At 43.3% G+C, this 20,780-nt stretch overlaps 1 protein-coding gene across 1 annotated transcript; it reads left to right on the top strand.

Annotated features, from left to right (window-relative positions):
• The first annotated feature begins 5,687 nt into the window (after positions 1-5,687).
• Positions 5,688-18,817, top strand: gpr142 (G protein-coupled receptor 142). Its single transcript, XM_030401373.1, has 3 exons — positions 5,688-5,900; positions 12,179-12,333; positions 13,918-18,817. Exons 2-3 carry the CDS (start codon positions 12,195-12,197, stop codon positions 14,874-14,876), a joined length of 1,098 nt encoding a protein of 365 aa, XP_030257233.1. The 5' UTR covers positions 5,688-5,900; positions 12,179-12,194; the 3' UTR covers positions 14,877-18,817.
• Positions 18,818-20,780: the final 1,963 nt, after the last annotated feature.

Below are 20,780 nucleotides of genomic sequence, written 5' to 3'. Positions count from 1 at the left end.
AAGAAATTCATTTTCCTTTTCTAAACCAATAAAAAACAAAACAACTCTGGGACCATTCTTCAGTTTTCAGTTGGTTTTTTTTTTGCACGAACAAGCTCCACATCATTTTCTCTCTCGCTGAACCTTTCGTGGACTTTACTCAACGACATCTTGGCGGTTTTGTGTCTTTATCTAAGATGAGTTTAAGCCTCAGTCATTTTGTTAATGCCTAGTTAATTGTTTCGTCCATTTCAGACTGAAAGCTGAATGGCGCTCTGTAATCACATGGAACGTATACCGAGGACGTAATCACACAAAAACCATTCGAGCTTGTTTGTTTTACCAGAAACAGTCAAATCCAGGTCTTAACCGAGTGAATGATGAAGCATCAGCGCCAGAGACTCACTGCTCTGGTATGATTCGACACAATAATGATGAAATATGGCATCAGGCGACGAGATAACCTCAAGATATTTCATGGCAGACGCAGAGTTTCCGCAATTAACGCGAGAGACCAATCAAACGATCCAGAGTAACACGGGGAGAGCGGTGTCAAGCCAGAGGCCGCTGTTTGAGGTGGCGTTCGAACATTTGGAGGAGTGAAACCACGAGACGCCGGGACGTTTTTCACCTGCGTTTGTTGCGAGCGAACTGGGTACTTTAAGCTAAAACGTGATCTTGTCCTCGTCCTTACGCCTCCCGTTGTCTTCCCATTCCGTGTACGCCCCTTGTGCACTGGGTCAAAAATGACCCACCATCACTGAAGATCTAAAATAAAGCAACGACAGGAGTGTGTTTTTTGAGCCTAAACCTAACCAAAGCATGAGCACAGCATTGATATAACTTCAAATTGAAAATATGACATGAAGAAACATGTACAAAAAATACATAAATACAACTAAGAGAAAGCAAATCTGTATGTTTCGACCTTTATTTGCACTCAAAAGACGCTTTGAGGAACAAAAACACCACTTTTACAACTGTGCTGAGTTCCTACTTTAAAAACAAGCCTCTGAGATTTTCTGCAGGATCAGACAGAGAGCATGAAGTCATGACGACTGTGCCCGATCGGAGATAAGATGACCGTGTTCGTCTGGGGAGATGCTCGTGTTTCAGCCGCGGAGCCTCTGATTGGTTGAAAGCCGCACAGAGTGACAGTTTGGAGAGCTGAGGTTATGGCCGCCGTCCAGACTGAGGTGACCTGACAGAGGAGCTCTGCCTCGGCATCAGTTTATCTCCCTGCAGCAGCAGCAGCAGCAGCAGCTCCATTAGCTCTTCCTTTCTTTTCCTTTTTTTCTTTTTTTTTTCAGTCACTCCGGGCTGCACTGAGAAGATTTGTTTTTCACCGCCGGTTGTTTTCTGAAGGACGAGCTGAATGTAGGGCGATCAGAAGCTGACTGTTAATCTGGGCAGCCGATTGATTATGCAGGCGTGAAATTGGCTCCATGAGTTATTGGTCCACTGCAGAGATGGTCATTGTCATTTAATTAAAACCTCCTGGTGTGAATCTGAGTCAGAGGTGGGAGGCCAATAAGTACATTTACTCACATTTACGGCAAGAGTACTTCTTTAAAACAGGTGCACAAGTATGCATTACTCTTCAGTGCTCACCACCCCCATCGTCAAGCTCTACCTTTATTTTCAACCCAATCTCAAGAATACATGTTGGCAAAGTTAATTCTTGACGTTTCTTTCGGTTCAACTTTGTTTTTTTCTCCGGGAGAGATCATGTTTTGGCTTAAAATATCCTGGTCACCTGAAACACATCCGCTGACGGTGGGCCCCGACTTCCAGTCAGAAATGTCAGTTCTTTGTTGCCACGATCACGGGTGAAAATTGTGTCAAAGTCGGAACTGCGGCCGCTGGATTGGCGGCCTTTCTGGCCTGTAATACCGCCACTGTCGCCTCCACCTCCACATGTGACGAAAGTCGGCTAATAAAACTGTGATGTGACGAGTTTCGTGGAAATCTTGATTTTCCTGGTAGAAATATCAGAGTTTGTAGTGCCATGCCGTTGTTCTGAAGCCTCATTGGTCTGATTCTCTGTGTCATTTCTTTCCCCGCCAATATTCTCTGTAGATGTGCCTCTACTCTGCCTCTGATTGGCTCGGACCCTGACATTTGTATCCAACCCTACAGGGCGGTGTAGCGATGATGTATTTGAGTATGCTAATGTAACTTTTCGGACAGTTTGGGTTTTTGAACAATCGGCGGTAGCTGAGATCTGCTTACACTAACCGACAAAGTTAACTCTTTGATTCGACCTAAATGTCTTGTCTGGCTAAGTTTGTAATGCTTCTGGCCGATGAGCATTCGATGGGTACATACAGTACAAGACGTAAAAGCTGACAGGTCTCAGGTTGATAGCATCATTGCTCCTGTGCTGCACGGCACTTTTGAAGGATCAAATTAAAGAGTCACAAAACCTTCCTTTTTAAGGAAACATGCTGCCTCTGCGACACGCTCTGGGAAGTTGATTCGTGTCCATAAAAGGAAGATTTCTGTCGACCGTGGTGATGAATACGAACCGCTGAATCACTCTCATAAATCAGAAAACATGAAGCATTAATCCGGCGCGAGCATTGTTTATTCCCTCCGCATCACCTGCACCAAGTCTAACAGGTCTGATCAATGACGAGTCACGATCGGCGATGGCCGAGGTTCACTGACAGCCCGAGTGACTCCTTCTGCAGCGAGAAGTCAGAGGTATAACACTGTATGGCAAATCAACACATTAAAATGATCTGCAGCTGCAGGGTGAAGGAAGCCAAGCCGAGTGGAAGCGAGCTCACGTAGGCCTCGGGTTTGTAAATGGTTTGTCAACAGCTGGAACCGACGGATGAATTGCTTTTTCAAATCTGCTCCGTTTAGTCTCCTGTTTGCTTTGGAGCCGCGCTATCGTCAACAAGTTTGCAGCCGTGAGACGAGTTTTCTCGACGGGGTTTAGCTAAATTAAGGACACATTTGTCTTGTACAAAACAACAACTCGGCTCCCAGGTCCGCTGATCTTATTTCCTCGCTGGTAATTGCGTTAAGTTTCAACTGCTGTTCAGAATACATAGGAGAAATTAGGAAGCTGCGGCTGCTGGACGTCGTTATTCTTTGGTCGCTGCCTGCTGTCAGTGTGTGTGTGTGTGTGTGTGTGTGTGTGTGTGTGTGTTTACTCGTGCTAATCGCGTCGTAAGCACATAAATCATAAACACACATCGGAAGGGCGCATCTTCTGTTTGGGGACAAGAAGTTGGACCCCACAAAGGACGAAGGGACCTCAGTGAAGCTGACGCAGACGGCAGCCAACACCGACAATCTGTCCCATCAACATGCTAAATATTGTCTGTTCTAACAGTTGTAGAGATTGTAGAGATACATTTGATCAGCAACACAACTGTCGTAAACACAAATCCCAGCTTTCAATCGCAATCTGTCAGATGCATTTGTGCTAAGCTAAGCTAACCAGCTGCTGACATTGATTTAAAATGAACCTGACATGCAGGACAGTTGTGTGGATCTTCTCGTCTGACCTTTAGGGAGAAAGTTTAAATAATACGTTGATTGTATGTCGTGTGTAGATTGTGTTTCATGAAAGATCCGTCAACTCCGGTGATGTAACACAAACCTTAAACGTACGGATCCGTGTTGATTACGTGAGTTTCTTGGGAGAAGCAACAGAACCGGAGGGCCGTTGGAGATGACTTTGATAAAGGGGAGCAACCGTGAAAATCGGGAGTGCTGGCAGGTTTGATGAATACTAACTTGTTTTTTCCTGAGCTGTCAGCAACATATGGTGGTCCTCATCATCATCATCATCAGTGGGTGCAGTGAGCTGCTTCTTCCAAGGTCAACAGTGAACCATCAAGCTGTGCTTTCTCCAAAGATTTAGTACTTCTTCTTCTTCTTTGTTGTCCAAAAGCGCCCCGTTTTTCTCCATGCTCAAAAATCAAGTATTAATTCTTCAGTCTGCATCACAACAGTTTACAGTATACTTTAAGCCATGCCTGGGTGAAATATCCCAACATTTACAGAATAGATTGGCACTTAAGGTTTGCACAGGGTGACATTTGTGGATTTGAGTGGGCATGGCTCAACAACTATTGTCTAAATTATGTTGAAATTTGATTTACATGTTCCTGCCCACATCACAAGGAATGCAGTAGCTTTGTAGATCCTTTAACTTCTCATTTAGGTGAGAATTTACATTCAGAATGACGTAGTCTGCAAGTGGGACAGATTTAAATCAATTTTATTGTCTCTGTGAAGTTTAATTGGCCATAGCATCGTAAAGTCACGTTAAACATGACTTGTTCTTGGATTTGACTTGATTTAATGCAATCATCTGAGGGTTTTATTCTTCATCCTTTTTATGTTAATTATGGCTGTTTTTATGGCAGTAAAAGTGCAGTCAGTAAGATAATATACTAATAAATAATAATACAGGTGCAATATGTCAGATTTTAAGTTCACTTTTAGCTTCAAAAAGGGAACTAACATTATGAACAGAATGTGTTTTAAGCATCTTAACATGCTCCACATCTCACACCAAAAGTTATGCAACATCAGCAGACACCTTACAACACAGCACTGTAGCGTGTATGACTCAAAATGAATAAAAAAGTAGTTAAACAGTGTGTTTGTGCAAGCAGCTACATATCGCTTTGTTGACATCCGTGCCTTCCGGTAGCTAGACCAAACTAGTCAATCTGTCGAGCGTGCACTTACTCCCTCACTGGCGGAGACGGAAACATATTCCAGCATTTTCGTTTTTCTGTTCATTATGTACATGTCCATGTTACAGCCTGTCATGAGCCATGAGCCTTACAATAGCCTGTTAAGTCTGTTAAGTGCACACTCGATGGATATACTAGTTTGGTCTAGCTACCGGAACACACGGATGTCAACAAACCGATATGTAGCTGCTTGCACAAACACACTGTTTTAACTACTTTTTTATTCATTTTGAGTCATACACGCTACAGTGCTGTGTTGTAAGGTGTCTGCTGATGTTGCATAACTTTTGGTGTGAGATGTGGAGCATGTTAAGACGCTTAAAACACAGTGTAAAGTTCTGACCCCATGCTGTTAGCTGTCAATGCTAAATCTCCGTTCACGGAGCTCTGTAATGGTTGGACCAAATGTGTTCGCGTCTTCGGTAGTACTGGCAAGTCAAGGGTAGCTTGAGCAATGAAGCTGCATGTTTAAATCGACCGAAGTTCTCCTTTAAAACAATGCAGTTTATTCAGTTTATTTAATAATAAAAATCAATAATCAATAATAATCAATGAAGATGTTTTGTTTAACATAAAAATTGTCCTCCCTAAAATTACCTGTTGTAACGATGCAGTGGATTCCTCGTGTTCTGGTGCAACACAAAGCACAACACAATGGCAATTAGCTCTTAATAAATACAGTATGTTCGGATGAGATCTGGACACAGAATCACTCTGCACACTGACACATTTTTGTATGTTTATTTTGTCTCTTTTCCAGAAAGTGAATATGAAACTTGGAGCGCTGCCTGAGACAAATTGCCACTTTTATTTCCTGTCAGACTGAATGTAGTTTTCCATCAGTTTTTCCTCTGTTCTCTCTCTCTCTATGTCTTCTGATCTCCTCCCTCATTCACCTCATCAATCCCTCCCTCCCCTCCCCTCCCCTCCCCTCCCTCACCCTCCCCGCGTTTACACTCCCCTCTGCCTCATTTCTCCCCTCTCCCTCTGCTCACTCGTTGCAGTGATGTACTGGCTGCCCGGACTCCACTTCTCCTTCTCCTCCTCCTCCTCCTCATCCTCCTTCTCCTCCTCTTCTTCCTCCACTTCTCCGTCCAGCAGCGATGTCGGGGGCTCTGTAGGAGCCTCTGGGGGAACAACGGCGCAGAGGAGCGGCTGTGTCGCAGGTGGAGAGTCGAGTGAACACTGGATGTGAAGGTAAGAGTGAGACGGGCAAACAAAGCCAAAGAGAACTCGGGTTGCTCTGAGTGTGAGATGCTCTGTTGGGGAAATGATGCTGTTTCTTGTGCAATCAGTTACAGATCATGGACTTCAGATGTTGGTGCAAGAAAGAGTTATTTAAGGAAGCTAGAAATGAGCCTGGATTCCCTCACTTCAGTCGTTTCATAATAGACACTGTCCTGAAGTGGAATATTAAACTCACTCTCATGCCGATGGAAGACAGAATCCAGAAGTTCATTTTGGCACCAGAAAGTCTATAAAAGTATGATGACGAATGTGTTTTTTCTAAGAGGAGTCAGGAGTTGAAATAAAAAGGAGACACTCCAAGTGAAATTCTGTTAAAGGAATAGTTCACCAAGTTCCACGCTGATGGAAAGTCAGGTGAAATTTCGGAGTCCTCAAAACATTTCTGGAGCTTCACAGCAAAACAGCGTTAAGTGGCTGGATACTTGTTTGAAGACATTAAAAAGAACCAGAAAACAAAAACATCAGATGGCTCCATACAGCTTGTCTGGAATTATCCAAGTCTCTGGAACACCTGAGATCCAAAATTTAATTGAGAAGACGGTTTTTACACCCTTGTTTTCCGACAAGCTTTTAAAGATTTTAGATTAAATCTCATAAAACAGTTGGGTTTTTATTAATTTAAAGGAAATTGTCTCTAAAACTGTCTTTTCAAGTATTTGATTGGCGCTCATTCTCTTCCTCGCTGAGAGTTTATATGAAGCTGTCTCCACCAAACAACTACTAGCCTGGCTGTGTCCACTCACCACTGCTCACCCCTTTAATTTTTGTCTGGATTAAACTAACGTGATACAGCACGAAAATTTAGCTAATCTTGTTAAATTTGGACGGTTTAGCTCATGTTGTACATATTTATTATAAGCTAAGCTAACCAAGCTGCTGGAGTTATCTTAAAATCTTTCATATCATGTGACAGTTGTGTGGGGTTTTCTTATCTAATCCTTCATGAAGATGGCAAATTAATGTACTTTTTTTAAGAGATGGAACGAAAGGGTAAAATATTTGGTACATGTGATGCTATGTGATGTACCTTCAGCTACTTAAGAATGGATCAGTGTTCAAGAGTTCAAAACAGGTGTAATTTACTTCTTTCACGGATCAATTTGGGATCTCTGGGCTTCCAGAGACTTGGATTACACTGACATGAGCTGTACGGATTCTCATTTTTGGTTAAACTGTTCCTTTTTTAAGGATTCACTTGAAGTGTTTTCTTGTTTTTTCACCCCCTTGATTTTCCGAGAAGGAAATATTCATCATCATCTCAGTCTGTTTCTTCTGGTGCCAGAATTCTTCTGGACTCTGTCTTCCAAACAAAGCTGACCACAGGTCAGGGTTTCGTCCTCGGGAATGAAATTCGAACATCAGCTCTCGATCTGCACGATGAGAGAATTCATCCGAAGCCTGATTCTTGTGTTTCCTGTTGGCCATCGATTTCCCGTTCGAGCCGCATTAAGACGTCTCAAGAACCTGTTCTCGTGCTTCAAGATAAAAACCTTCAGCAGCTCTCACTCTCCTCAGAAATGCTTCCTCCTCGCTCTCATGTGAACAGCGATATGTTTGCTGTGCTGTTGTGCTGGAAGCCCTGTTGTTTCAGGTGCACCGTCTCTTTATGAATAATTAAGAGGACTCAGTGGAGCAGGGATAAAGTTCAGCCGAGCTTCCTGGGCACTGAACCCCCCTGCAGAGCTGCATCCTACGGCCTCCAGCTGCATCTCGACCCTGGGAAGATCGTCTTAATCAGAAACATGCCTCGGCCTCTGATGAGCCGAAGTCGATGTCCTTTAGGGGACGATCCTGACGGAAGCAGAATGATCCGTGTATTCTGTCGTCGCGTCAGAATACGTCAGACTCATTTCCCTGGTGTCGGACGGCTGCAGCAGCCTGAGAGAGGACCTAATGAAACACCTCTCACGTGAGAACAGCTCAGATTCTGTGGCACTCGAGGGACCGAACGTGCCGACAGGAGGGCCGTGATGAAGAGGAGGCAGAGAGCTCTCCAGGCTGCGAGATTTCATTTGCTCGACCTCCAAGAAGTGGCTGCAGAGATATTGATCACTCGGCGTATTTATTGTTCCCCCGTGCCGTGTTTTTCTCCCTCACAACCCTCTCATTCATTACGATCATCATCTCTCTTGCCGCTGCTCCTGTGACGAGGCAGGAGAGGAAGCTGATCAGGTGTCTGAGAGACACTAATGTCCCTCTCACAGGTCTGCAGAAGCCAGTTGAACCGCTCTTTATGTGCATTAGCGCTGCTCGAAGGCTATTTGAGTTGGCTTCAGACTGTGTTTTTGTGCTAAATCGGCCATTACATCCCCGCAGAACTGCTTATTTACTTGCTGCGGTGGTGCTTGCCGCAGCAAATAACGTAACAAGTGCAAAAAGATCACCACTTTCAGCTTCTTAGATGTGAATATTTGGTGTTTTCTGCTTTCTTCAATCAAAATAAACGATTTGAAGACGTCACCTTAATATTTAGGAAACTGCATGAACACAAGAGCAGCGGAGAGGAGGTATGTTCCTCTCTGAGGTCAAACTCCGCGGGGATGAATGTATGTCTGCACTTCGCCTCCTATGGGAGCTGAGCGCCTATTAATACTGAATAGGATATCCTATCTCAGCACGTGGGCTGTCGTTACATAACAAAGAGTGAAATATGAGAGAGGTTTTTATCGATAAACAAAACAGCATGAATGCCTTGGAGTGGAAAAAACAAAGCAGCGATGCAGATTTGAGTCTCTGTGCCAGAGCGCTCAGAGCCTGCAGTGCGATAACGACCGTCTTATCGCAACACGTATCACAGCTGAGACGAATATAATACATCAGCTCTACGGATGAAGTCACAGACAGGAACGTTACAGCGGAGTGATGTTCTGTCCTGACTTCGACAAGCACACAGCGTTTTATTACACTGCAACACATAAACTGTCTGACTTCCTTCTTTTCCAACAGACGCTGGCATCAGTTGTTTGTTTTTTTATTTTGAGCCAATGACTAGGTTTTGAAAACGTCAGCTGACAAAATAATCTATGACACTGTTGTTGGAAGTTGAAATTGTGGACGTTCAAATTTCCATTTCTTTCCTGAGCGATTCGTGGACTTCCTGGTTTACAGGTTGAGTAGAAATGTTTTATCTTCTTTCTCTATATCTTTTAAATCCAGGGGTACACTAAAGTTTTCCTGACTAATTTAAGAATCAGGCTGAATTTCTGCCCAATGGCGTTCAGTTTGACCCCTGCTCCAGAAGCAATTCAAGCATTTACAAAATTTTGGTCGGCTGTCTGCAGTTTGACTTGTTCCACAGTCTGATAAATGCTGTCAAACGATCCTTCAATGAACACCCAATTTAGAATTCCTTTCAAATGGCTCCAGACAGTTCGTCCAGTGTAATCCAAGTCTTCAGAAGCCTCGAGATCCCAAATTGATTTGATAAAATGCTGACACTTTTAGCTGCAGCTACAGTGAAGATTCCAGCTGAAAAAAAGCGTGTAAATAATGTCTTTTCAGCTGAATTTGTTATGTGACATTTTAGAACAAGTCCCCATCGATTTCAGTTGTCTGGGAGAACGCTGCAACGCTGTTTTGCTGTGAAGCTCCAGAAATGTTTTGTGAACACACAACTGACTTTCCATCAGCATGGGGATGAGGAGATAATGACTGGATTTTTTAATTTTTGGGGGGTGAACTGTTCCTTTAAAAATGTTTTTTTTTACCATTTCACCTGATGAGATGCCGCTTTTATAGGTTTTTACACAATACCTGGCACCAACACTTGACTTGAGTAGTTCTCTTCTTATGTGAAAGGGCACATTTTCCAAAGAATTGTATGTCTGCATCTGTTGGTGGAACGTCACCATAAGAATCAGCATAATAACATGTTAATTTCACTGCAGGAAGGTTTTGATGTTCTCTGCAATTAAGTGGAAAAAAAATATGTGCATATATCGGCATCAGCAATGAGCCCGAAATGACTGAATACTGGCCAGATTTCAATATCGTACATGCCTCCCTTAAAGCGCCGAAAAACATACATTTAGATTTACATTACATACATTTACTGTACAATTACATGAAAACTGAGCGAACTGAATCTGATGGAGGTTCAACCAAAAGCTCAAGAACAGCTTGTATATGGAACTTTAATCAATAGCAACGTCTTTCATTTAGAGTCTTTAAATTTTACTATCAGCTAATCATTTATAATATATATTCAACAACTGGCCCAATAAAGTCCAACACAATGTGAGGCTAAACAGAATAATATTGGTTAAACACTTAACAGCGATTAAGCGTTTAATGATAATCATAAATCATAAATAGTGTAAAAATCAGATAAAACTATTAAACCGTCCTGGTTTTAAATTCCTGACATTTTCCGATCATTTACCCGGTAACAGAACGTGTGAAGACCTTCAGGTGCCTTTGACTGCGGCTGTCAATCGAGGAGCCAATTATAGAAGCTGTGGGAAGTTGTCATGTGGTCGTCTCCAGTGACAGACGTCTCACTCCGTCTGTGAACTCTGACGCGATCTCACCCAGCTTCCCCGTCGTTCAGGAAACACAGGGTGTATCGCGCGGGTTTTAACTCAGCCGAACGACACCGCTGACGTAGATGATTGTTTTTGTCGATCCGCGCTTCATGTTTATCGTGCCCAGGTGAATTAAATCAGCCGAGCACTCAGATATTTAATGCCCTCCAATTTTACAACCACATTCCTGCCACGGGCCATAAACTGTGCCCGTCAGATAAAACCCATGCAGGCTGTTGGCGCCGAAATTGCCTTTACAATGGCAGTAAACAGGACCAACTGTCAGGATCCCGCTCACATCGGGATGCCGGCTTCAGAGAGAGGGCGAACGTGATGGCGTGATGATGTTTATGTTGGTTCAGCATCCTACAAATGGTTTTTGCCACTGAGAGCTTGAGAGATAACGCAGTCCAAATATGGCTTCACGGGTGAGTGAAGGGAATTAGGAGAGCAGACACGAGAGAGACAGGCGCAGAAAAACAGGATGGATGGCTCCCAGGTGAAAAGGTTGAGGTGGGGAGACCGGACGATAATGACTGAGGGGAGGGTGGAGGGTGACGGGGTCATCGCTGCCGGCCCATCTGTTGTTGTGGTGCTGCAGTTTAATCGACTGAATCCAAACTCAGTGGATTTACCGACTGCCTGTGTCCACAGTTTATCTCTGACCAACAGCAAACAGTTCCGGTGTTACATCAACCATCATCCGATGAGTTTCTGATATCATCATATCACACTGGCAGTAAATAAACACTACGCATCTACATGTTTTGATACATATGTTATGTAAGTTACTGATATTATGAATTGATTTTTTTTTTTTTTCATTTAAACGTACAGTATGTCATTTACGCCAGTAGGGGTCTCTCAAAAACATAAGAAAGCCGAAATTCATTCATCAAGTAAAATGGGAAATGTATCTGGTTTGAACTTTATTTATTTATTTATTTATTTATTATTTGAATGTGAAAATGTTACACCACATCTTTAAAAACTACTAAGTGGAGCTGCAAATAGTCAATTAATCAATAGACTGTTTCCATAATCAGTTAGTTGTGCAATATCAACGTTGCAGGTTTAGGGTTTCTTTTCCTCGTCTCACACTATCACGAATTGAATGCCTTCAGATTTTGGACAGTTGGTGAAACAAGAACTCTTATGACGTCACTTTCGGCGATTGCGAGGAATATTTTCGTTTGTTTTGTTTTTCTGATGTTTTCATCCCAAAGATGAACGGAGAAAATAATCTGCAGACTGGTTGCAAAGAATAAATGTTGTCTGTCTCTAACTGATTCTCATGAGTCTGAGTTTCAGTTATGTTTTTTTGCTGACCTTGAATCTTTTCACACTAGCACGGTTAAATTAAAGCCACTGAGTGTTCACGAGTTGCAATTATTTTTTGCCAGGACGATCACAGCATAGACTTTTAATGCCCTAGCCTCAAGCCCCAACTGAAGATGTCAATCTTGAATAACAGGCCACAAATATATAGTTTAAATAAAAAGTGCTTGATAAGTTCCTCAAACCGCTGCTCGCTGCAGTTTATACAAACAAACTGCAGTAGATGTTCATGGTGCTGAAGGAGTGTGGATTTTTTTAACAATGGAGCTCTTATGTGCAGTGGAAGAAGATAATTCAGGCTGCGATACACAATAATCAACTGACTCTGATTCATAAACATTTCTCTGTGCCGACCTAATTTTCCAGGGGAAGCGCCAAGGTCATGATCGACTGGCCCAATGTGACGGCGTCCGGCCACCGGGAGCTGGGCCTGAAACCCGAGGAGCTGCAGAGGTCCAAATGTGTCCTGGGCTTCATCCCCGTCATCTACTACAGCATCCTGCTCTGTGTTGGAGTACCAGGTGCGAAGTGGTCTTTACTCTTGCAGCTAGTTTTGGTTTAATATACAGAAGCTCTCTTTCTTCTGCTGCCAAACTCAAAAACCTTTAGCAGAAAAACCTCCTGTATGTGAGTAAAACATATAATTTTGTTGGGTAGTTGATGTTTTAAGGTCAGAATATTAACGATGCACTTCATGATTTTATTAGCTGCAGTTGCACTGAACCTCAGTCAGAGTGTAAACTGATTACAGTTGGAGTCACTGCATTGATATCTATTTATAACAAGTGGGAGCTGCACAAGACATAAGTGATCAATACAGCAGTGAGTTAGAGCTACATTGCAGCGCTGTAATGGACCAGCTGGAGCACTGATGGCCCTCTTCACAGGTTAAAACAATCTTATCATCTGCTAATCAGTTTGAGTTATGAGAACTCATCCATCAACCCATCTAGCCAGCTGTCACTGTGACGGACACCACTCACCTGCTCTCATCAACGGCTCTTGTCTACGAGTCGATGGCGGTCATTTGGTATTGATCCAGCAGGGACTTGTTCAAATCAAGCAGACATGTCACCAGAGAATCCAGAGGCGTCACGTAATTGTCCCCAGAGGAAAATAAAAGTGAAGGCCAGTGGGCCAGAGTCAACAGCGAGATGTGTGACAGGGTCTGAAGGACGGTTATCCAAACAGCTGCAGTCAAAATATGCTGCTGTTGATAATATGTTTAAGAAAAACAGATGGTAGATACAGTAGAGAGGAGATGTGACTGTGTTGAATTAACTAAATCGGCAGTTTAAAATGTATACTGCTAAGATTCTCCACCATGATGGTGTCCCAACCTGTAAAAGGTAGATTAATTAAAGGGTCAAATTTTAGCTTAAAATATTTAAAGAAAGAGAAACAATGTTGATGTTATAAGTCATCTATGTATGTACTGTGTTGCATATCTATTGAAGTTAGCATGCTAACCACACCGATGTTCCATCTGGAAGATGTATGTAGGTGGTGAGTTTGCTACTTTTTACAAGCTCTCTTAGTTTTTAGTGTAATAAAGAAAAAAAAACTTATTAACTCATCCTAAGAAACAGTCAGTCAAACTGGATGTAAACTAAATCAAACTCAACTAAACAGTCTTGGTTTGTCTTCCCACAATCCTGTCTGGTTTGGTCACAATAAATTCACAATTCACAGAGTTCAAGATCTCAAAATATTCCAGCTCTACACGCCATTTTCCACCAGTTCACTCTGGCTGCATGCCTCTCTGTCTGACAAGGTGTCTTCTTGTCCCCAGAGCTGCCTGGTCAGAGCCGCTGTAAATCACCTCCATACTGTATCCCATCTTAAACCCGGCTCTGTCGTTCTCTGAAGCATGTTGAGTATCAGTTCAGTGTCAAGCTGTGAAACAACGCCGTGGTCGAGGCAATCTTCAGTCAGCTTATAGGGCCACTACTTCCATGGCTAACGCAAGTTATTAGCTCACAGTAGCTAGCTACAACCAAAGACAGCGAGCAAAGAGAACCAGCTGCAGGTTACATTGATGATAAGATCCCCCCTACATTTATCTAATCTTCCTCTTTTTTTTGGTTTGTCTTTGTTTCTGTCAGTGAACATCCTCACAGCAGTGGCGTTGTCCAGACTGGCGTCCCGCACTAAGAAGTCTCTGTACTACTACCTGTTGGCGGTGACCGGCTCTGATATTCTCTCCCAGCTATTCATCATCTTCGTCGGTTTCCTGCTGGAGACGGCAGTGTTTCACCGTGACGTCCCTGTTCTCCTGCTGCACTCTGTCAGCGCTGCTGAGTTCGCCGCTAACCATGCCTCCATCTGGTCCACCGTACCCCTCACTGTGGACCGCTATGTGGCACTGTGCCACCCCCTCCTCCACCGCCAGATCAGCTACCCAGCCCGAGCCAGGAAGATCATCGCGATGGTCCTGTTGTTATCGATCGTATCGGGCGTGCCCTTCTTCTGGTGGTCAGACATGTGGAGGAACAGCCACCCGCCCACGGCGCTGGACACCGTCCTCATATGGACTCATGTGACCATCATCTACTTCCTGCCCTGCAGCATTTTCTTGGTGCTGAACTCTCTGATAATCCACACACTGAGGGTGAGGCAGAGGCAGCAGCGATGCGAAGAGGAGCGTGGACCAAAGTCTGCTCCTCCTCGGCGACTCGGGAAAACCACAGCCATGCTACTCGCCATCACCTCCGTGTTCTCTGTGCTGTGGGCTCCCAGGACAGTCGTGGTCATCTATCACCTGTACGTGTCCTCAGTTCACAGGGACTGGCGCGTCCACCTGGCGTACGACCTGTCCAACATGCTAGCCATGCTCAACACGGCTGTGAACTTCTTCCTCTACTGCTTCGTCAGTAAACCTTTCCGCAGTGCTGTGCGGGACGTCGTGCTGCTCAGGGGGGGCCCTCTGTATCCTCACCGCGCTCTGCCACAACAGCAGGCTCCCACCAACGCCTCCATCTCCTCTCTGTACAGTGGGAACAACAAGCGCTCTCAGCGGGACTCCACCCCCCTGTCACCTCGCAGAGCCAGAAAGCCCTCTTGACCCGGCGCCCCCTCGACTTAATCCAAAACACCCATCATCCCACGGTCCCCGAGCACTTCTGACCCCAGGGACGAGCACTCCGTTCCAGCTACGACCGTGGACAGCTGCCAGTCAGCCCCGGGGTTTTCTCAAGGGGCCTCAAATGAACTCACAAAAAGTATGTTTTTTGTATTATATTATGTCACCGGGTGTTATTTGTCCGTGTAAATCAGACACAATGACAGCGTATTTATTTTTTGTCAAAATAAACGTAGGTTTTTGGTATTCTTTCTTTTCCATACATGGTCGTAATGTGACTGAATATTTTTTTACATTGTTACGAGAAAAGAAGAAAAGCAAAATGGTCTGTTTCCTCTGTGAGTAAATCAGTAGTTAAAATCGTCATGTCAAGTGACATTCCTTTCACGTCAATCTATTTTAATTACCCGGCTACAATAGCCACTCTGGGAGCTGCACATAAGAGTCTTAATTTGACTTGGCTGCTTTTTCTGCTGTTGTGTAAAAGTCCAAAAGACAACCCGCCCTGCTGAGCACAGCCAACCGAGCAAAGAAATCGCCTCCACTGCAGCTGCTGAGGCGACTGTTTATTTTTCATGAAACGCAACTCGATGGAGCCTTAAATGAAAGCTTGCTGTTGAAGCGGCAGGAGAGGGGACCCCGCTCTTCAAACAGACCCTCGGCTACAGCACCAACGTGGTCTCAGCTCTGGCTAAACAAACCTCAGATTAGCCTGATGGTCTGCACAAACACACGCAAGAACTCCGACGCACACGCAGACATCAGTGAGTACATTTCCATTTGCTGCAACAGGAGTTTTTCGTGTTACATCATTGCAGTTTGATGGAAACGTGTCGCATCAGCGTCGAGATCTGCACTTCAACTTGTGAACGGCTGATTTGCAGTAATGAAATGCAGAAATTCCCATGACGGTGGAAGTTTTGACTGAGCCGTCTGTTGTTGACACGTATATATTTTTAATGAGTGCCCGCGGGAAAAATGAGACATGCTGTCAGTTAGATTTTTCATGCGGCACTAATTTGTTCTGTCAGATTGCTCGTCTGAACAATGAGCCTTTTATTTTTTACTGTAGTCTGATTATGTTTTAATATTAACTCCTGATTTATAAGATAACACAGTGCAGCCGCATTTAAGGCCAATTTAGGCAAGAAACTGGCCATAATTGTCTAACAAGTACTTACATAACATGTTTTTTTACATGCTGTGGAGCAAGATATGTTGTAAAAGACTGGATTTGTCAGTGTTTTTGGTAACTGTTGTTGTGATGGTGTTGTGCTTTAAATGACAGCTTCATGGCTTTCATGGATGAGTCACAGTTGTAGCTTCTCTTTGATGTTTTGCTCCGAAACATGCAAGTATTATCTGATTGTGGAGAAGCACATGATTTGAAAGTAGAATTGACATCCCAGGTTCTGTAGCTGTGAAAATGAGGAGTCCAAACTGTCAGAGGTACACAAAAGATGACCCAAACACAGACGGAGGCAGATAGAAAACAAAAGTGATAGAAAAAATAATAATTCTAAAAATATGAAGGTGAGAAACAACAGCAGGCAGTGAAAACAAAATCCCAGGACAGGTGAGACACTGGCAAACCAACGAAGAGTGAAGAGCAAACAGGCTTAAACAGACATGGAGTGATTAACTAATGAAACACAGGTGAGGAGCAAAAAGGGCAGAAAAACAGACAAAGGGAGGAAGTACAGAGCGAGACACATGAGGATATAAACTACAAAATAAAACAGGAAATCAACAAATAAAAAACCCAAACCCTGACACAAACTTCACATGTCGACATTTCATTAGTTTTATTACCATTAAAGGTCAAATACTACAAAGACAGAGTTGATGTGATAACTGACCAATCAGAGCAGCTTTTCGGATGGGGGCCCTTAAAGAGACAGGAACTTAAAAGATATGACAAATAGAGATTTTTGAACATGAAAGCCTGTAAACATTTTCTAGTAGATACCGAAAATCAGAATGAATGAATCTGAAAAAACTATGGGACCTTTAATGGAGCTAATACAGAAATTACATTAAAACATTCAGGAAGTCACCAGAAGTTTGGTGGAGACCAAAATAGAGCAAACAGAAAACTGAATGTTGGATTTGAGTTCATCAGATGGAAACAACATGACTCAGACTGAATGCTGACGCCGCTCTGTGTTTGCTACAAGCAGTTGTTTGCTAACATGTTAGGAATCTTTCTATGGCGACAAGATGTCACTGCTGTTTATTCAAAGTGTGGAATGAAAGATATTACAAAGAACTTTAAAGCTCTCAGTGAAATCTTTCTGTATCATCTCAAACATTCTTTAATGCAGTCTCAAGTACAGTACATATACACATCTCATCTTAAAGTTTAGATCCTTCTTCCATTTGCGACTCTGACCACCCATTTGGCTTTCAAGTTTCCTGCACAGCCACCTGCCTGCTCTCATCCCCTCACGGTCCTCACTGTTTACTGTAACAGTGAGAAACTGTGTCAGCTCCCATGTGTGTCCCCGTGTCCGTCCGCTCATGTCGCCCCTCGGTCGTCCCACACTGAGTTCTAAGAGTCCGACTGCTGATGAAGATATGCAGCGGTTCTTTGAAGACGTCTCCTGCTGCCCGACATTAACAGAGGGGGGTGAGAGGGGGCGTGTAGCGCCGGCGACCTTACACTGGTTCAGACGGCGGGGGTCGAGGAGATGACTGTATAAACAGTTAAGAGCTTAATGTAAGGCTGAGATGTGAGAGCAGGCTTTGATTAAAGTTGAATGGAGAGGGGTGAGGTGGGACCAGGAGGGGGTGACGACACTGAACAGCAGGTAAACCCCAGCAGCCCCACATCCCCTGTGTGCCTGCCACCTGCCCTTTGTGCCTATTCAAACACATGGTTATGTCATGTACGCTGCTCAGCAGGTGTCAGGAGGCGTCAAATGAAAAGACAAAGAGTGACAAGTGAACCCCATCAGATACAGGCGTCTAAATACAGGAAACACCAGCAGCTCAAGGAAGTGTTCAAACGATATCCTGCAAATAGGTCTGAACGCTATGAAAACATTAAAGCTTCTTCGCTCAGTTTGAAATTACAAATGATTCCAGTCAGCAGCAAAGCAGGAAGTGACATGACATTCTGAAAGCTGGACACAAGCAACTTTTGTGACGCTGCCAACTATTATTCTACAGATTGGGCTGCTTTAAAGGAGCTCTGTTGAACTGACGGAAAAACCAGCATAGACCAGCACCAAAACACAACATATGCTGGTCTATGCTGGTTTTTTTCTCCATCGTCTTGGAGCTGGTCTATGCTGGTTTTTCCAGCAGGGTGAACTGCTGTTGCTCTCTGTTAGCGGACTCCATCCCTTAACCAACTTTAGCTACTGTTGCTCTTTGTTAGTGGAAAAAACTCAACAGCAACATGTTTTTCCAGGAACATTGTCCAACATTGTACACAGGATGAATCAACACAGGAAGCTGAAATGTTTCCAAGTTCAACTTGAGCCATCCACTTTTCCCCGATGGTTTCTGATGCACATTGTTTCTTTGGAAAGACGTTGCTGCAGAGACCGCTGTGAAAGATTCAGAATTTGTATTATATTATTATATCGGCGTGTCCTTGCACAGAACAGCTTGGAGCATCTGCAGCCAACACTTGCAACAACAAGAAGAGCCCTTTAATAATGTGTTTCTTTACTAACTTTGTTTGAATGGCGTGAATCCTTTGGCTGATCAGTCAGAAATCAGTTTGTTTCACTGCTGCATTGAGGTGAATATGATAAACACGTCCTCCTGCATGCCGATAACGTGTCTTCATGTGCATTGTTTACATTATTTCAATTTTTTCTTTTGGCACAAGTATAACTGTAAAGCAGAATGACCCTGTCTGTGAGCGCTGAGAAGAGTTTTATATGAGAGAAAATAAATGTTTTAACTCAGAACCGGTGCAGTTCATTGTGATGACGCTGTATATCGGGTTACTCTGCAGTACGTTATTTATACAGATGATCTGAAAGCATTAGCAGGAGCAGGCAATCCGTCCTTGCAGGGTTATACAATGAAGGATTCTCTGCAGCAGATCGCTGGTTTAATGTCTCTCTGGGGTTTGGGTTCAAGGAGACAGTGAATGGGTCAATAAGAGAACTGCCTCCACTGATGATGTAATGCTGGATGAGCTCAGGAATGAGACACGGCGGTGTCGAAGGAGGTCAGACACCAAAAACGGCGCTGATTTATATCTAAAAACAGACGATTGGTAGTCACGAGGAGCCAGCCGGAGAAATTCAGCCCCTGTGAAAAACCTCTCAGCTCCACAGGGCAGGTGGAGGACTTAATTGCAAAGACTGGAGAGCTTAAAGCTGAAAGAGGTTCCATCAGTGAGAGCCATATGGAGGAGGTGAAAAGAGAGAATGAATGACCAAACAAGAGGCCGTCCGCTCGCAGAGGGAAATGAAGCAGCAGGAATCTGCTGTTGAGCAACACGTGTGAGTGAGTGTAAACTGGAGGAGGCTTTTCAGGGTGGACTGCTCCTTTAATCATTGACCAGGACCTCAAACGCACCAAAATCCCCACTCATACTGTCAGAACTCAAAGCTTAATTTAGAGAGCACAATTAGATATGTGTATGCATATATATGTATGTGCAGGTGTAATATTCAGCGCTTTTGTATTTCTTTTTTAAAACAGAGGCTTGTGAACATTAAATTTGATAATAATAATTTAAAAAATGATAAAGAAATTTGGGTTTTCTACAATGGAATTTCACAAATCAGACTCCGGGCTTTTTGGATTATGGAAATTTAAATCCTTAATATTTCAGCTTCCCCCACTTTTCCCCCTTAAGCAGCTTTAAGTTTAGAAAAGTCACATTTCACACCGCCTGAGAGCTTCACGTACAGCAGAGCCTCACAGATTCTATATCAGCATTTACACTGAGGGGTTTCAAACTCACAGTCACATTTCAACTGAAAGATTGTCGATGTTTTGTTCATCATTTATACAAATTTACCTTAAATCTGGCCCGAGGTGTTTGGTGAAACCTAAGGATCTGAACTTCAAACACTGGGTCAGTGGTTGAAGAGGTGTCATTTGTAATTTATTGCAACAGCGCCACATACGGGTACATTTCTGTCTGAGCTTGATGAATTGTTCAGACTTTTTTATTTATTTTTTGATTATTGGTGAAATTATGTGACAGACATGGTGACATGAGGGACAAATACATCACACCACGTGGACTACGAATACAGACAGTGGACATACAGTACACAACAGAAAACAACGTAAAGTTATGATTATATGTATATAGGTAGTATAGGTGTGTGTGTGTGTGTGTGTGTGTAGGTGTGTAGGTGTGTGTATGTGTGCTAGTGGCTGAGAAGCAGATAGTATAGTATTATATACATATGAAATATGGCATGGATGGATGATAGAATAAAAATAAATAAGTAATTAAAGTAAAAAGTATAAATATGAAATTAATGAATTGTTCAGACTTGATACGGGCTCCTGTTTGGTTGAAGATACACAATGTGTTGCGAGAAAACAGCGGAAGATGGAAGAAAAAAACATATTAAAGGAGTAATACATGACTTTTTCAGGCTCAATGTGATCTGTAATGTGGAGAAGATTTAATGAACGTGGTTGAGATATGAAGGAACAAGGAACACCGTCTGTGTGAACCCGCTGCTGAAGAAGAACTGACGACCGTCGGAGCCTTTTTATTTTGAAAGAGCCGTGGCCAAAAAATCTTTGAAAATGTTCTGACTAAAACAATCCTGGGAGGCAGAGCTCCACATGATGGTGCTGTTGGATCCAAATCCAACCTCACTTGTTCCTTTTATCATGTTACACCAGACGTTACAAAATACTCATGAATACTATCAGAATTTCAATGGAATATGT

This window comes from Sparus aurata, chromosome 20 (genome assembly GCF_900880675.1).
Source record: "Sparus aurata chromosome 20, fSpaAur1.1, whole genome shotgun sequence".
NCBI lineage: Eukaryota > Metazoa > Chordata > Actinopteri > Spariformes > Sparidae > Sparus > Sparus aurata.
Note: the sequence above shows the minus strand (reverse complement) of the source record. Positions and strands in the feature narration are given on the sequence as shown.

Bases quoted from the DNA above. Each gene is read 5' to 3' on its own strand.
- gpr142 (XM_030401373.1), top strand. From the start codon at position 12,195: ATGATCGACTGGCCCAATGTGACGGCGTCCGGCCACCGGGAGCTGGGC. The intron at 12,334-13,917 runs GTGCGAAGTGGT...TGTTTCTGTCAG, and splicing joins GCTCTGTGTTGGAGTACCAG to TGAACATCCTCACAGCAGTG.